An 18887-nucleotide genomic window follows, 5' to 3' on the forward strand; every position below is an offset into this window, starting at 1 on the left:
AAACCTGAGAACATTAGAAGCAACACCAGGGGCATTAGCTTGGACTCACTGCCGCCAACAGCCTCGTGATCTTATTATCCAAGATACAGAAGATACAAAATTATCTTAGACAAAGAGATGACCAAAGCTCACATGCTGCCTGATTTTATTTTATACCTTAATAATAATGTTCCTGTGCTACAAACATGTGACTGACCAAAAACCATATTTTAAAAGAACCACATACAAAACAAACAACGTGATCCCTCACAAGATTAAAACAGCGACAAGCAATAGAAATAAATATATATATATATATATATATATATATATATATATATATATATATATATATATATATATATATATATATATATATATATATATATATATATATATATATATATATATATATATATATATATATATATATATATGTAAAATAAAATCACTTTATATATTGCAATCTATGGCTCCAGCGTGTCTAGATTTTAAAGCCATTCTAAGAGAATTACTTGCCGATGATATGATCACCACAACAAGACAAACTTTAACACTGGAAACCATTTTCTCTAATTTGCCCAGATGTCATCAGATGTGGGATCTGTGTTTACTACTTAGCATTTTAGGATTCTCTACATAGTAAAACTGTTGGTATAAATCTACAGATAAAATGCTCTCTGTGTGAGGCCAGCCAGAGTGATGTATGACCTTCCAATCAATAAATAATTATGATGAGATTTTACAACTCTTCTTGGATGCTTACAAATCTTGTATGTGCTGTCTAGATCTCATACAGAAACACACTTTTAGCACAGATCACAGCAGTTTGTTAACCACATTAGTCATGATTTGTCTTTTAAGGGTGATTAGGGTTCTTTTTTAAGAGACAGATGGAAAAAAATAGGGAGGGAGAAAGAGAGAGAAAGAGAGACAGAGCATCTGGTTATTTTCAGCACAGCACAGAGTTGGTATGAGTCTGCATTGCAGTGATGAGGAAACTGCGCATGTGCCTGATACAGGAAGTACTAAACTCCTCCCCTGCTTCCTTCTGTTTTTAGATGTCCAGCAAAGTCAAAGTAAAACAAAACAAACAAACATGGGGAAAAAATGTAACTGAGCAATGAACTGTGCCCCCAAAAGCCCGGAGTACACATTTTTTATGGGTATGCGAACATACACGCACATTTAAATGCACAGCCTTCAAAGCATAGTTTTTTTGACTTGTACGTGTACGCAGAGCTTCAACGTATGCGCATTGCGACAAAATGCAATGCATCTCCTGGGCTACAAATTAAATTCTTCGGAACGCGCATGTGCGACGCATACATATTTAAGGGGTTTCAATAAATCAGAGTCCAAGATGGCGTCGTTACCAGAAGCTAGTTATTAAGTTTGAAAAATTGATATTATTCTTACAAAATCGCATTGATTACCCGAAAAAGACCTTAATTAACCCCTTGGAGCCGTGTGGATTACTTCTTTAAAGGATGGATTAACTTTTTGGCATTCAAAGTCAGTTGTTGTTCCCTGATGCATGTCGTCTACCATTATAAAGCTTGAAAGAGCGCAGACCTTTACTAAAATAACCCCAAATGTGTTTGTCTAAAAGATGATGTGTTCAAAAAAATAGCAGTGTACTAATAAAAGTGAATAAAAAAATGTTATAAATAGAGTTTATTTCCTCATTTCGAATGTATTAAAAACATAAAAAATTTAATTCCACATCAAAGCATTAGCAAAATGTACAAGTTTATCTTGTTCTTTTAAAGGGAAGCAAAGAAAACGAATATTAAGCTGTTCAAAAAATAGCAGTGCCAACATTTTCTCTGTAGACACATAAAACTGAGGAAATTTAAGATTTAACTTCACTTTAAACTATTGAATTACTAATATTTAGTTGCACAACCATTGTTGTTGATAACAGCTGCACATCTGTGTCGAATCAAGGCACCTAGAAACGGGTATTTCTGCTCAGGATCTGCAGTCACTGTAATTTTTTACAGTTTGCTCAAGAAACTGTATTTTTAATGTCACCCCACAAGTTTTCAATAGGGTAGAGATCAGTGGATTGAGCTGGCAACTCCATTATCTCAATCTTTTCTGCCTGGAACCAAGATTTTGCCCTCTTGCTTGTGTTTTTGGGGTTGTTGTCTTGTTAAAACACCCATTTAAGGGGCATTTCCTCTTCTCCAAAGGGCAACATAATCTTTTCAAGTATTCTGATGTATCTGAACTCATCCATGTTCCCTTGTATACGATACAAACTGTAGCCCCAAACCTGTAGTATGAAAAACACCCCCATATTATATTTTTTGCACCACCATGTTTAACTGTCTTTACAGTGTACTGTGCCTTGAATTGAGTACCCAGGAGTCGCCTGAGGTTCTGTTGATAACCACAAGACCACAAAAAAACAATTTTACTTTCATCAGGCCACAAAATGTTACGCCATGTGTCTTTGGTCCAGTTGATGTGTTGATCTGATTCGGCACATGCCTTTTTTTTCAACATGGTGCTTTACGGGGACTTCTTGCAAACAGTCTTTTGACTGTCACAGTACTTACAGAACATTTTAGATCTTTCTAGAGGTAATGAAATTCTAAATCTTTGCCATCCTGTCATCGATCTGTTTTAACAGAAGTTGCTTGTTTCTTCCAAATGTTTTGGGTTTTTGTTGCCATTTTAAAGCATTTGAGATTATTTTAGCTAAGCAGAAACTGAGCCTAAACTAAGTTGCATTTCTTTACATGTTTCCCCTCTCAAATCAAATTTTTAATCAAATTACAAAGTTCCTCTGAGGAATATTTGGAACGGCCCATTTTACTTAGAAATTCAGCAGCTGAGATATTTTATAACAATGGACGAAACATTTGCTTCCCTTCTTTCTTAATAAATGACAAAAAATGGGCTGTTTTTGACAGAATGAAATAATTTTCTAATTTAAATTTGCACTGCTATTATTTTGATCATGCCACTTTAAATAAATGAATCAATAACTCAGAACAAGTAGTGTGGATATCATTACCAATTGGTCTTTTGGTTTTCTCTTACACTACTACATCTGTAAAAAAATCCTTTCCAATGCAGAAATATCACTACCGCTATTTTTTAACACAACTGTATGTATCTCGGATTGCTTGAGGGTAAGTTCATGGGGTCATTTTAATATTTAGCTGGAGTATCCCTTTACCAAAATTTACTATGCCACATCCGTCACTCTTGGGACATATTCATTGCGTGCTTTATTAAACAATATAAAAATGCTGGGTTATTTTTAACTTGGCACTGGCTCAAAATGGGACAAACCCAGCTGTTGGGTTCAATTAACCCAGAAAATGTTTATGTATCTGACCCAACAATGGATTCAAATCAACCCAGCATAGGTTACCACAACCCAACAGGTTGTATACAGCATTTGTTTAGAGTGTAACTGATAAATGTAATAATTTTTTTACTTTATTATTTTTTAAATCTCCTTCCGTAATGTTTTCAGTAAAACTCTTTGTAAACACTGTCAGATTTGATTAACTACAGTACAGCTACATAAAAGCCATCTTTTCTCAGCTGTGAGGTAAAGAAATACACAGCAATCCCGATGCTTTCACTTATGCTTCAGCATAGATGCCATAGCCTAATAAGTTTAGATAAAAAGATGATGCGTTTGTCTGCATTTGACACCATAGATTTTCTACTTCACTGAATGAGAAAAGAGGATTTGAAGAGCAGATTTCTGATTCAGAGTTCAGAAAGACTGAGGATTTGTAGATCTCAAAGACTGATCTGATTACCAGCAGTTTAAACTGCGTATCAACTATACGAACATTTGAGATGAATCATCCCGCGAAGGCCTATTTGTCAGAATCAAGATGTAAGCACTTGCCTATTAAAATACTCAGATACGATCTTCCAAACACAGCTCTCCACTATTGTGGTTTCAGCAATTTACCAAAAACATTAAGTAGTAGTTATTATCAGTGGCGGCCGATGACTTCTTTTTTCAAGGGCACACGATGCAAAGTTCGTCACAATATGTATGTAGCCCGTCATGTGTGTGGTTCGCAATTTCTAAATATGTGTTCTGCGCGTTGAGTGACCTGTGTGCATCACGTGTCTTGTCAAAATAAGTGCCTGCTGCAGACGCGTCTAAAGGGTTTATGATCAAAGAGACGCTCGTGTTTGCCAGATACTCGCATAATCTCATGCGTAATCAGAGTTAACTGTTAAGGGAGTGTCTTGCGTGTGTTTTGTGAACATGAGCTTCGCTTTTATCATAAACGGCTTTGACATGTATGCAGCAGGCACTTATTTTGACAAAACACATGATGCACATGGTTCACATGACGCAACAAACACATATTTTTAAAACACAAGCAACACACATGACACTCTGATGAACACATATTTTGAATTTGTCACTGGTTATTATCCAAGTAATGCTCATGACTTAAATAGAGGCTAGAATATCAATTTTATTCATTCAGAGCAAGCAAATTCCTTAATTAAACAGCTGCAATAAACATCATAATTCGTTTACATACATACATACATACAGCAGATTTCTTTCTGTTAGGTCTGGATTTAGGGCTAAACACAAGGGTTTAATAAACATGTCAACAGGCCATTACAACCTGCTATACTTGTCATGACAAATGAATTTAGGTCACATTAAAGGGCTCTTAAGAGAGCAAAACTGTAAATCTCCCAGCCTCATGACTATGGTAATCGGAAGCAACACTTTAAATTACTATACCTCATTGATCTCATTGAACTGCATTCTCATTTAGGAACAGTGCTAGAAGGGTCACACACACCTTTAAAGCTTAACATATTAAAAAGTTCACATAAAATTTACATGGATAAGATATTTGGTTTTAAAGGGGGGGGGGGGGTTCAATGGTATTTCAAGCATTCTGACTTATTATCACAGTTATAGAGTTGTTCCCTCATGCTAAACGTAGGCAAAGTGTCAAAAAAGCAGTTGGACATGTTACAGAGTTTTTCTGTGCCGAATGCACTTCGCCAGGGTTCGTACAAGTTTCGGAAAGTTTTTTTCGATTACAGGTCCAGCTGAACGTATCCCTTCTTTATATGGGCACTTCCCTCGGAAAACCCCGCCCACCCGTCAATCAGCGGGAGACGCTAGCTTGCAAACAGCTTATCACGCCACTCAGCTTTGTTTAATTTCAAAAGTCAACAATGCCACAAAAGATGAAGTGTGTTTTTGGATGTAAGGAGAAGACATCCAGCCTTATGGAAACAATGGATATAGTTTATTATCCGGGGTAGTAGTGGAATTTTGTGTGTGTGTTTGATGTGGTGGATTTTCCCAACCGGGTCATGACGAGTTGCACGCGGTAAGTAAGACTTCTTATGTTGGAAATAGTCACGTGCATATTATATAAATGACACGAACATGTAGTGAATCATAAGTTAAAACAGTGTTGTATAGTGTTGCATGACTCGTACTCGCTCCTCCCGCGGTATAACTCCTCCTCCTTCATTTTTTCGTACGTTATCGGAAAGATTCGGTAAAGCTAATCTTTCTTTTATAAATCTGATTAAACTAAAGACTCTTCGGAGATATAAAGGATGTAATACTACTCTATAGGTACTCCAGATTAACATCAGAAATGCAGAAACAGCGTGTGTTACGTGAGCTTTAAATAGGTGCAGCTTCATACACGTTCTTATAAAGAAAGAACTGTTTGCTAACCTGTCATAATCAAGTGAATCTAAGAATAAAAAAACAAAGAGGAAAAAACAACAACTAATCAACTAAAATCCAACATGTCCTTTATATTACAGATTGTCTGTTGTGAGGCTCTTTCGAATGGGAGTGGTTCCTGTTTTGGATGACATGTAGTACCATCCACTGATTGTGGGTTGTGATCTTTGTTGACATCAACATTATGATGTTTGTGAGTGTATGCATCAACAACAGCTCTTTGATCTTAATGGCATATTCCAAGGCTGATTGATATCACATAACACAAGACATATCAAAATCAAATGGATCTATCAATTTCTCCATGCAGGAACGTGAACAACAAGGGTGTGTCCGACCCTTCGCAGGGAAATGAAATATGACATCAGCTAAAACCAATTAGTGTTACAAATCAATAAAACCAACATGCAAACAATCTAGGACAGCTGGCCAGCCTAATCTCCCAAACCAATCCAATTTTTACAGAAAAGAGTGTCATTACATTGTAATTTATGTGGCTGCCGCCCCACAGCATCATCTTTTGTTGATTGATAATGATTGAATCTCACTACACTCAATATGCACCACAATGGCGATGATCAGATAAAAATCCCAAAATTTTAACACGTTATCACCTGTAGTTGAGCAGTCAAGTCCAAAATACTTCCAGAATCCATCTTCCGAAGTCTGTGTCCGGTGTATATCCTTAAATGAGGCTATTTGTGAGTAGATAGACTTCACTAGATTTGTAATAAGCTGTGAAACAAGCACATCCAGTACCCTGTTGTTCGGTTGTGAGGTGCAGAAAGAAGCAACGTTTGACAAGGATTGTCTATTTCTGGCAGGGCAGTAATGAAATGTTATTGACGTTGGCTCCTGATGGAAGCACTTAGTGTGAGCTTCTTTACAAGGAAAAGGCTTTACATTTACCAGCACAAGTCTAAATGCAATGACTTGTTTACTTCACACAAAAAAAATAGAAAAAAGTGCTTCATATTGTTAATGATGAAGTTATAATGAGTGTCTTGTGTTATAAACCATCCTTTTGTTCATCTTTTGTACCCATTGGTCTCTCTTTGTTCTATTTTGGAATACAGTTTTATGTAACCCTGGCACTTTTTAACATTTTATGATGCCAACCTTGTTTCTAAAGAAAAAGAGAGAGGACAGCAACAGGGTCAAAATCACAGTCTGCATTTCTAAATACCAATTGTATTCAAACTTCCATTCAATCTGTATAACAATGTAAAAAGTTGAATACATTTATACATTTTGCAGACTGTTTTATCCAAAGCAACTTGCATTTGAGCTTGGTCACTGTATAAAATGTAAAACATAGGTAATTTAACTTGCCTTAGTAACAGAAAAGACCGGCCCTACCCTTACGAAATATACTTGAAATATATTATAATATATTATTTTCCTTTCCATTTTCCAATATATTATATATTGGCAATACATGGAATAATATATTGATGGTACATATATATGTTTAATATATTGCAGTAAATTGCAAAATATACAAATTATTGGCGATTTCAATATATTGCACATGAATATAATATATGTGTTTATATATCTAAAAATATATGCAATATTATATTTATAAATATCCGCAATATTGTATTGCGGTAAATATGCGAAAATGTATTAACAATATATGTACAGATATAGGGCCCTATTTTAACGATCTAAGCGCATTGTCTAAAGCGCACAGCGTCCGAATCCACTTTTGCTAATTTAACGACGGGAAAAATGTTTTTTGCGGCGAGCGCATGGTCGAAAAGGGTTGGTCCTATTGTAATGGGAGTATTTTGGGCGTAACGTGCAGTAAACCAATGAGAGTCACAGCTCTCATTCCCTTTAAAAGCAAGTTGCGCTGGCGCTATGTCTAATCCCTATTTAGATGACGGACTTTGTAAACTGAAAAACTAAGCGGAGGTAGAAGATCCCCAGTTTAAGATTAATGTTAAATAATTGTGTTGTTTTCACTTGTATTGAAATTGTTATTTTTTTATTAAAACCTTTAAAACCCGTTTTCTTTTAGTCATGGAAGTAAAAAGCAGGCTTGTAATTGCTTTAAATGTATGGCTATCCAATATCATCAAAACATATTTTAGAAGTATGTAAGATAAGGTTTGCACTCTAAAAATACTTTATTTGTAACAAACAGGAGATAAAGAATTTACAAACGGTTCTCCGCACGTTTCAGCACTTTGGACAGCGTTTTTTTAGCAAAGAGTTTTTTTAAGCATTACTTAAAAATGTTTCTCATCTCACCATATCCACAGGTACAGAGTCATCATATACAATAAATCCGTGAGGTAGCATTAAAAAAAAAACATTTAAAAACAGACGCATTTGTTCAAAGCAAAGCATTTATTTACAGGTGAAGCAGCTCTTTGCGCCTTCTAACGTCTTATAATTAGCCCTCATTTATGTCCAAGAGACTCAATAATAATCTTTTACATTCAATCCTTTAATCTTTCATATTTAAAAGCATTTTTGTGCTGCTGCGCATTCATGTACTTTGTGATAAGCAAACCCGCGTTGTCCTCCCGTTTATAGGCGCATTTTACTAATGCGCTCTTTAAATAACATAAAACACATAGCGCCATTGACTTTAGACTTTAGACCAGGTTTTTGTTGGTCAATGGCATAGTCTATTTTAGTCGCCTCAAAATAGCAACGCGCCAACAATGCGCCTGAACACACCTCGTTTTCAGACCAGAACGCCCATGGGCGCAAAAGGGGGCGCAAATGCATTTGCTATTTAAACAACGCGGCGCTAAACGTGAAAATTAGGGTGGAAAATAGCAAATGACACTTGTGTCGCGCATTGCGCTGCATTGCGCCGGGTGTAAGATAGAGTGTCACTTTACTGTATATGGTAAAATATTTCAATTATATGGAAAATTATATGGAAATATACATAGATTTGTGTTCGATATATTGTGGAATACATTTTAAATATATGTAAAATTTGATGGAAAAGATGTGAAATATATTTGCATATATGGAAATATGTGACCTAATATATTACATTATATTTTCCAGTATACTGCAATATATTTTTGTTTTTTTGTAAAATATATTTAACTCTACAAGCTCCATGTGACAATATCAATGCTGAAAATACATGCAATGCATTCCCGGCTCATACTTTCACTCCATTTAACGCATGACTGAGAGAATAAATGTTTAATGTTTCGTGAGCTATGCATCTTTAAACAGGAAGTTAGCATCATGCCACCGCTAATTTTCTTTTCTGGACAGGAAGTTCCGATCTGAAACAGGGTGGTCCCTTTAATGACTCTTTCTTTACACATGAACTAGTTCACAAAAGCTTACCGAAAACCAAAAGAAACAAGCAAGAGACAAATTCTTCTTACAAATGTCATGGCCATTTAAATCAAGGAAACACATTCCTTCTCAGAACGAATTTTCAGCCAAGTGGATTGTTATTATGTTTTCATGTCTTATCTCTCCTAGGGCACCAAGAGGGTCAAAACCGGTGCACCTCCAAAAAATGTATGCATGCTCTGTTTCTTATAAACCAGACATTATAACCAAACAGATTTTCTTCCTCTTCACTCATCTATATTTCTGCATGGTGCACGCCCTCTCTGGGTAAAAGCTCATTCTCCATCTGTATCCTTCCTTCAAGTAAGTGAATTACTTTAAGTGCCTCCCTCTTTCCAGACATAAATGACTAATCGTCTTCTCATACAGCCACATTCTCCCTTACTGCACATAAAAGTAGTCTTATGACAACATTCACGTGACAATAGGGTGACTGCTTTGTACAATGTATATAAGAAATGTGTGATCTTTCACTTTATTTTCACATCAACTACAAAAAGTGCAATTTAATTAACACCAAAGTCATCACCAGACTGTTATTGCATAAAAAGAGCAGCTTTGACAATTCATTTCAAACTATTTTACAGTCAAACCATGGGAAGTCTCCATACCTGTTGTGGTGCAATTGGGTGAACAGGACAAGGCAGCAGACAGCATGTTATGCTGCTCATGCCAAACCCTCATTAAACCTCTGATCCCATGATGTCTGACTGCACTTCCATCACATCCTACAGTTACATAATATCTGACTCCAGCTCTTATTTCCACTCCTCTCCTGATCTTGGATCAGATCTTCTCACTACAGAACTTCCTGAGCGCAGTTGCATCTGAACGTCAGTCACTGACTACAATCACTGCGACCATTTATACAGTGGCTTGTTTATACCGTGCAAGTGTAGATGCTTATAACAGCTTATAAGAGACAATTTTTTAATATTTGTTATTTTAAATACTTGAAGGAATGATTTGACAGAATTAAGAGCTCTTTATGAACTTTTACAACTAAGAATTGTATTCACAACAATATTTATTTGCATACGTTTTGTTTCAAATTTCACACTAAAGATGATTAAGCTCAACTTATGATCAGGTACAGTATGCATATCCCAAACTTAATGTGAAATTAAGAAAAACAAAAATGATCCCACTCTTATAATTTAAGTGCCATCCCAAATGACTTTCTTCCATCAGCTAAAACAATCAAGTGGCACGAAAATAAATAATGAATCTCATTGGTTCGTGTGTGCCCCGTGACAAAACAAGCATATGACAGAAGAAATTAGATTTTAAGGTACAGTCTTGTTCAAAATAATAGCAGTACAATGTGACTAACCAGAATAATCAAGGTTTTTAGTATATTTTTTATTGCTACGTGGCAAACAAGTTACCAGTAGGTTCAGTAGATTCTCAGAAAACAAACAAGACCCAGCATTCATGATATGCACGCTCTTAAGGCTGTGCAATTGGGCAATTAGTTGAAAGGGGTGTGTTCAAAAAAATAGCAGTGTCTACCTTTGACTGTACAAACTCAAAACTATTTTGTACAAACATTGTTTTTTTCTGGGATTTAGCAATCCTGTGAATCACTAAACTAATATTTAGTTGTATGACCACAGTTTTTTAAAACTGCTTGACATCTGTGTGGCATGGAGTCAACCAACTTGTGGCACCTCTCAGCTGTTATTCCACTCCATGATTCTTTAACAACATTCCACAATTTATTCACATTTCTTGGTTTTACAGCATTTTTGATATCACCCCACAAGTTCTCAATTGGATTAAGGTCTGGAGATTGGGCTGGCCACTCCATAACATTAATTTTGTTGGTTTGGAACCAAGACTTTGCCCGTTTACTAGTGTGTTTTGGGTCATTGTCTTGTTGAAACAACCATTTCAAGGGCATGTCCTCTTCAGCATAGGGCAACATGACCTCTTCAAGTATTTTAACATATGCAAACTGATCCATGATCCCTGGTATGCGATAAATAGGCCCAACACCATAGTAGGAGAAACATGCCCATATCATGATGCTTGCACCTCCATGCTTCACTGTCTTCACTGTGTACTGTGGCTTGAATTCAGAGTTTGGGGGTCGTCTCACAAACTGCCTGTGGCCCTTGGACCCAAAAAGAACAATTTTACTCTCATCAGTCCACAAAATGTTCCTCCATTTCTCTTTAGGCCAGTTGATGTGTACTTTGGCAAATTGTAACCTCTTCTGCACATGCCTTTTTTTTAACAGAGGGACTTTGCGGGGGATTCTTGAAAATAGATTAGCTTCACACAGACGTCTTCTAACTGTCACAGTACTTACAGGTAACTCCAGACTGTCTTTGATCATCCTGGAGGTGATCATTGGCTGAGCCTTTGCCATTCTGGTTATTCTTCTATCCATTTTGATGGTTGTCTTCCGTTTTCTTCCACGTCTCTCTGGTTTTGCTCTCCATTTTAAGGCATTGGAGATCATTTTAGCTGAACAGCCTATCATTTTTTGCACCTCTTTATAGGTTTTCCCCTCTTCAATCAACTTTTTAATCAAAGTACGCTGTTCTTCTGAACAATGTCGTGAACGACCCATTTTCCTCAGCTTTCAAATGCATGTTCAACAAGTGTTGGCTTCATCCTTAAATAGGGGCCACCTGATTCACACCTGTTTCTTCACAAAATTGATGACCTCAGTGATTGAATGCCACACTGCTATTTTTTTGAACACACCCCTTTCAACTAATTCAACTAATTGCCCAATTGCACAGCCTTAAGAGCGTGCATATCATGAATGCTGGGTCTCATTTGTTTTCTGAGAATGTACTGAACCTACTGGTAACTTGTTTGCCACGTAGCAATAAAAAAATATACTAAAAACCTTGATTATTCTGGTTAGTCACATTGTACTGCTATTATTTTGAACAATACTGTATATGTAGCGCCAACGTACAACCATTTAGAATGATCTTTACTTATATTGTCTGTTTACATTAAGGTACAATATGGGTTTTAGTGGCATCTAGTTGTGAGATTTTGAACTGCAACCAACCTCAATTTCAAAACGCAATGAGAAGCTACGGTAGCCGCCACAAGACAAACTTTTCATTGTCTGAGACAACATAGGGCTCTTTAGGGCTACTGTAGAAACATGACAGTGACTTCCATGTAAGGGGGGCTCGTGGTGTTGGTGTATGTAAATAAAACAACCTGATCTCACAAATTTCCGTGGCATAGTCACGGAATTTTTCGCTCATTTTTACTCAACTGTTTTGTCCTATTTTCTTACCATTGTCAGGGCCACGGAAATATGTGGAGATTCGTGAGAATGCCATGGAAAAAGGAGCGAAAAATTCCGTGACTATCCCACGGAACTTTGTGAGATCAATATTCCATTTTCTTAAAAGAAAAATCCAGATAATTTACTCACCACCATGTTATCCAAAATGTTGATGTCTTTCTTTGTTCAGTCCAGAAGAATTTATGTTTTTTGAGGAAAACATTGCAGGATTTTTCTCATTTTAATGGACTTTAATAGACACAAACAATTAACACTTAACTCAACACGTAACACGTAACGTTTCAAACGTGACAGTTTTTTTCAAAGAGAGTTTCAAAGAACTATTAACAATCCCAAACGAGGCATAAGGGTCTTATCTAGCAAAACAATTGTCATTTTTGACAAGAAAAATAACAAATATACACTTTTAAAGCACAACTTTTCGTCTAGGTCCGGTCTAGCGCGACCTAAAGTAAATGCGTAGTGACGTAGGGAGGTCACGTGTTACATATGTAAAACGCAAATTTGCGGACCATTGTAAACAATAAACTGACACAAAGACATTAATTAGTATCATTCGACATACAACAATGTCGGAACGGTCCTCTTTCTCAACACTGGGGCGGAGTTTCGCGTTCGTCTTCTGTGACCTCTTAACGTCATGACGTATTGCGTGGGGTCACCTGGCGCATCACGACCAGATCTCGACGAGAAGTTGTGCTTTAAAAGTGTTTATTTTTTATTTTTCTTGTCAAAAATGACAATCGTTTTGCTAGATAAGACACGTTTGGGATTGTTTATAGTCCTTTGAAACTCTCTTTGAAAAAAACTGTTACGTGTTGAGTTAAGTGTTAATTGTTGGTGTCTATTAAAGTCCATTAAAATGAGAAAAATCCTGCAATGTTTTCCTCAAAAAACAATTTCTTCTCGACGGATCAAAGAAAGACATCAACATTTTGGATGACATGGTGGTGAGTAAATTATCTGGATTTTTCTTTTAAGAAAATTGAATATTCTTTTAACAGATTTTCCTGTGGTGCGCAGTGCTTTAGGAGCATCTGAATCTGCTCGGAAGCACGTCAGGGCCGCTCCGATCGCAGAAATCCTGTTGTGTGGGGGAAGCCCCAATCCAAAGTGAGATGGGTATCTGAGATGTAAAAAGCAGTCCATTGTATTAATGACATTTCTTTATGCCCATGTTTATTTACTGTGAAGTCACGTTTTACACGAGAAACATCGCAAGATTTCATGTGTTATCAGCTGAGACTCACATTGTTTGTGAAGTTAATCTGATGGTGCATGGTGTGTGGTCATGCCACATTGCGGTAGTCTACACACACTATAGGAACAAACGTGTTAAATCAACAATTTTTTTATATCATGTTTGTCTCTCACATTTTGAAAATCTGATAAGATTTAAAAAATCTTTTAGTGTGGCCATAGCTTTATTATACATTGAGCAGGCATGCGGGTGAGAATATTATGAATTATACCACGGGTCTGTTGAATGCTGCATTCTGATTGGCTGAGAAATGTTCTATGGGTGTTGATTATTTTTCTGTAAACCGCACACCTATCTTTTCAAATGTCTTAAAAATAGGCACCAGAGCAATGTTTGTGGTAACCGTGGTATAAGCGGAATAATTGACTCCGGTCCTTTGAATTATTTGAAAATAATGCACACCTGCCGTGTAACGGCACTCCGCTTCGCGTCGTGCCGCATTACCACCTTGGTGTGCATTATTTTCTTATAATTCAATGGCCCGTCGTCAATTATTCCTTACCTATTCCTTTAAATTTCACAGAGACTGTAACAAATATCGGCTTGGTTGCCTGCAAGAAAGTTACCGATGTCATGTCCCTTTATCCATTTTTCAAGGTTAAATGATTTTGACTCTCGTTCTTACTTCACACAACAAAACAGCATCAGTACAAAGTTTCCCATTATAGTTACTGAAGTCACTGAACTTATTCAACCTCCCCAGCAGTAGATGCAATAATAACTGTCCATCAAATTTTCCCCATCCTGCACCCTCCATTTCACTCTTTCTGTTATACAGCCTCATTCAAACCGGCAACCTTTCTCGCAAATCCCCCTCCCTCACTCTCTCCCTTTTTCCTCAGGCGCACACAACGTTCACCCCTCTGCCCTGGGACCTGTCCTCCAGTTCATCCTAAATGGGCCCTCTGTTCTCCACCTTCAGCACTCCTCCCTCCTCTACTGGAGTCCCATCCTTTATGAGGCTCTTATCTGATTGCAAACGCTCCCTCTCTCATTACCGTTCGGACATGTAAAGGCTTTTAGGCAACCCTTCGTGATGTTAAATAAGTTTAAACAGGCTAAACACTGACATGTGTTTTGGAGTGTTTGTGTGCGTGTGGTCAGACTCTTAAATAGTGTGAATGTACTCTTGCAAGTCACAGACTAAAAGAGTGTTTATGTACTTGCCAATCAGTGTATTGTTGGTTTGGAAAAAGGCCAAAGTGTGTATCTTGTGTTAGGTTGTTGTGAAGCCAAACACAGGCATTATTGTTTATGGTTAAGACCAGGGCTTCAAAGAATTGCTGAGTGAACCATTTAATCCACGCCAAATAAATAGTGCAAGCAAACAGCAAATGCGTTTAAGAGAAGGCTCTTGGTCCTTTACCAAAGCAAGTGTTTTGGAGGCACTGTAAGGGGAGGATATGTTGAAATGTGAGGGATCAGGGATGTGTTGAGTAGGTGCTTAACCCCATCCATGTTTGACCCATTTTAACAGCGAGAGAGAGAAAGAGAGGAATTACTTAAATTCCTCTGCATGCTAGAAAGGATGTTTATCAACCACATCTCCAGCAGGGCGCCTCAAACAAACGCTGTGTACGCAGCATGCGCTCGTATTGCTAAAGCGCACGCACACATACACTGGTGACAGGACGGCGCGTCAGACCACACCTGTTCAAGGGCAGGAAGAAATCTGGCCCTTATCTTATAAAAACAAACATACAAACATAGATGTCTTCCATCCCTGAAACACATCTCGACAAGTTTAACTTACATAGAAAATAGGGGTGGGCCACATGACCAAAATCTTATATCACGATAGGATACATATTATATGTGCAGGTCGCGGTAGAGGTTTCTTTTTCTTTTAATGAGGTTTTTATGTTATTACAATATTTAATGCCATAGAATTTTCATAATTCTCAAAAAAATATTGTACAAGCATAAAAAAGAAGACAGAAAATAAACAAAAACTCAAACTCCCTGAAGATTATTCTCTTATTAAAAGTAGAAAAGTGATTTAGTTTGTTTTAAAACTGCAGTGCTTAAATACGTACAAACGTCAAGTTTTCAAACGTAAACGTAAAGATGATAGTCCAAATTCTCTACTGGTTTACACATTTCTACCGGTTAATCATACCTACCAGTTTATCCCCCCCCAATAAAAAAACTTTCAAAACTGAGCAAGACAGATGGAACTTTTTGGGTATAAAAGCATTTGAAGGGGGGGGGGGTGCATGATCTCTGAAAGACAATGTTGACATTTGAAATCACCAAAACAACACGTTTTGGTACTTGGCCCGACTGCCTTTTCCGAAGTGTTTTTTTTTTAAATCATGCACCCCGCCTTTAAATATTTATTTATTTTTGCAGGTAGGAGAATGATCATCATATGCAACATAAAACTTTATGTGGTTTAGCTGAAAAAACTGGGAGTAAATAAACAAGGCCACTAAAAAAAGTAAAATGAACTTGACATTATTTTATATAACAATAATTTATTTTATTTTACAATTATATTACAATCTGACAAAATCCTTTAATAAGTTCAATGAAAGTTGCTTTTTGATTATCATTCGTCAAATGTTTTGACAACCCTGTGGTTTTTAAACCCAGATCTGGGAATTCGTACATATTTTACGATTTGGCTAATTCGTATGAATCATTTCGAATTGAATCATACAAAACGTACGATTGTCATAAAAACAATAAAACAACACTCCTAACCCAAACGTCATAGGGGCGAAAAGAAATCGTACAAAAATGTACGAGTGTGGTCTTACGAATTAAGGTGGTGTGTGAACATGCATCTAGTGGTGAGATTGTGATATTGCAACCAACAGCTCACCCCTCAATTTAAAACACATATGGTAACCGCAAACATGTCATCGTCTGAGACAACGTAGGGATGAAACGCGCTCTTTAGAACGGTTTGTCCGTTTAGGACTACTATATAAACATGACGGCGACTTTCTTGTAAGGGGACCCATGGTGTATGTAGATAAAAACGTCTCATTCTAAGGTAATAAAACCAATACAGTTCATTATGTAAGGTCTTTTTTACACCACTAATAATTAATTTATGTATATTATATTGCATTTCTATCAGAGACCCTTCGAAAAGTTACACAATACACATTTAATACAAATTAGTCACCTCGTAAAATACATACAGATGGCCTGTAGAGTTTATGTTGGGTTTTTAATAACAACTTTTCGTTTTTATTAGGTTATATAATAATTTTGTCTTATTACAAAATATGAGATTGCTGATACAATTAACTGCAAAAACTGAACCCAATTTCAGTTCTGTTTTCTGGATACTATAAGAACTACCAAGGGTTCCTCCAACAACTCGAGTCACTTGTAATGTCCATTAACATTTATGGTGCCCATTAAAAATACATCTGAGATTCTTTTATGTGATTAAAAGTTCTCCAAAGATGTCTGTTGAAGTAACATTAAATGTTACATTGAATCTTTTCATTTTTTACAACATATGTACAGTGTACAGAATGAGCAGATAGCTACACGCATTCAATTATTCGTCCAACTGTCTGTACATGAATTAAAAGTATCATGGGACGATTTCTTCAAAGCATTAGGACGCTGGTAACATTACTGGAGCATCTAAACCAATGCAATCATATTCTTTAATAGCGAGTAACAGTAAGCATATTTCACTTTCTTTTCTTCAAGATCATGTGCTGAATCTTGATAATCCCCAATGTTTTAGCCCCGGTTACATTACCCATTTGCCTCTTCTCCTTGTCATGTTGATATATAGCTCTTTAAAAGTGATATAACACCAAGGCGTAAGTTATGCATCCCGTGATCCGACACATGACAAGAAATAACAGCACAGTGCAAATTTTGTGTCTATATTAGGTGCTCACTTCACACACGAGTGAAAAAGTCCAGGCTTTTAAGATGCATAAGTGAAACCTCATCTGAATCCAAACTAACATGATTATTTTATGATGTAATGCAAACAGCCACTCAGGTTGATGCATTCTGACTCACTATGACATTAAATATGTGCTTTTTTATCAAGGAGTCTGGGGGCCTGTTAGGGGTCCGCAACAAACTTCTAAGGTGGCCTTGAGATTCTTAAATAAAATGTGCATTAAAATAAGCAAGATATGTCTTAATGTTTAGTTCTTTTTTATAACAAGCTCATTTTTTCTAGTTATGCCAATATGTAAAATATTTTATTGGGCAAAAATTATGAGAAGGGGGGCCTTTAAGCATTGCTATAGACATTGGCAGGGGGTTTTGAAGTCAAAAGGGTTGACATTCACTGCTATAACTATTATGATCATCCAGCATCATCATGGGCAACTTTGCATGGAAAGGAAAACACTGATACAGATCAATTCACCTGATGTCATTTCATATTGGAGTGAAGTGTCGCAACTCTGTTGTAAGCATTCTGCGTCAATGTAAAACTACCCACTTCAGTATAAGGAAACAAGAAATGGAATCAACACAATTTAAAAACAAACCTGCTAAGCAGAATGATAAAAACGCAGAGTGCAGATGAGAGGACGTATCAGGTGTTTATATTAAAGCTGCGCCACACATTGAGTCTCGAATGGGACACAAATGTAAACATGTTCAGCGTTTTCTGTCAAAGAGGTCCCGCAATAAAGTTACATTTTAATCGTAAGGGTACCTTGTCATCCACGTTTTCTCCATCCTGGTCCATCCTCTCGTTCACCTCTGCATCGACCGCGTCCTCTGGCGCATCTTCAGGGCTCTTCGCGTCACGCTGCACGGATGGTGTCGCTCCCATGATAAAACGCCACGCTGTCTCCAAAATAAGCGCTCAAAGTGAAACTATCGTTGCCGAATCAGGTATCCAATTCGCCCTGCAGTCCGTCCCGAGGGTTGTCTCGTTGGGAAAGTGTTGAAACGGGTGTGCAGATTGCCTTTTAGGACACCTCCTCCTATCAGTATCACATGGAGACGAGCCAGACCCGCCTTACAGCATCATAACAGCACAAGTTAAACAGCATCCCGAAAAACGAAAAGCGCCTGATTAAAAAGATTGAATGTCACTTTACTAAAATATTTTGTGTAATATTAAGATTTTTATAGGCTATAAAATATGAATATTATTATAAAAAATATTATAAAAGTATGATGTACACAAATATTTAGCATTGTACAGTGGCCAAAAGTAATCTCAGGAGGGCATATTTGTACAATATTTCCTTTATTGCCCTCTCAGGTTCGTTTAAACTACTAAACACTAAACGTTAAGGTACTTGACAAAACTTTTAAGATATACAGCATATCAGATTATTATTTTT

General features: G+C 36.8%; 1 protein-coding gene across 1 annotated transcript in view; it reads right to left on the reverse strand.

Moving 5' to 3' along the window:
• akap12b (A kinase (PRKA) anchor protein 12b) overlaps positions 1-18520 on the reverse strand; it is a 65881-nt gene extending 47361 nt beyond the window's left edge. Inside the window, exon 1 of the mRNA XM_055185691.2 lies at positions 18248-18520. Within this exon, the coding sequence (XP_055041666.2) occupies positions 18248-18367 (120 nt within the window). The 5' untranslated portion in view covers positions 18368-18520. The remainder of the gene's footprint in view (positions 1-18247) is intronic.
• Between the last annotated feature and the right edge of the window lie 367 nt (positions 18521-18887).

Source organism: Misgurnus anguillicaudatus, chromosome 18, assembly GCF_027580225.2.
Source record: "Misgurnus anguillicaudatus chromosome 18, ASM2758022v2, whole genome shotgun sequence".
NCBI classification, from domain to species: domain Eukaryota; kingdom Metazoa; phylum Chordata; class Actinopteri; order Cypriniformes; family Cobitidae; genus Misgurnus; species Misgurnus anguillicaudatus.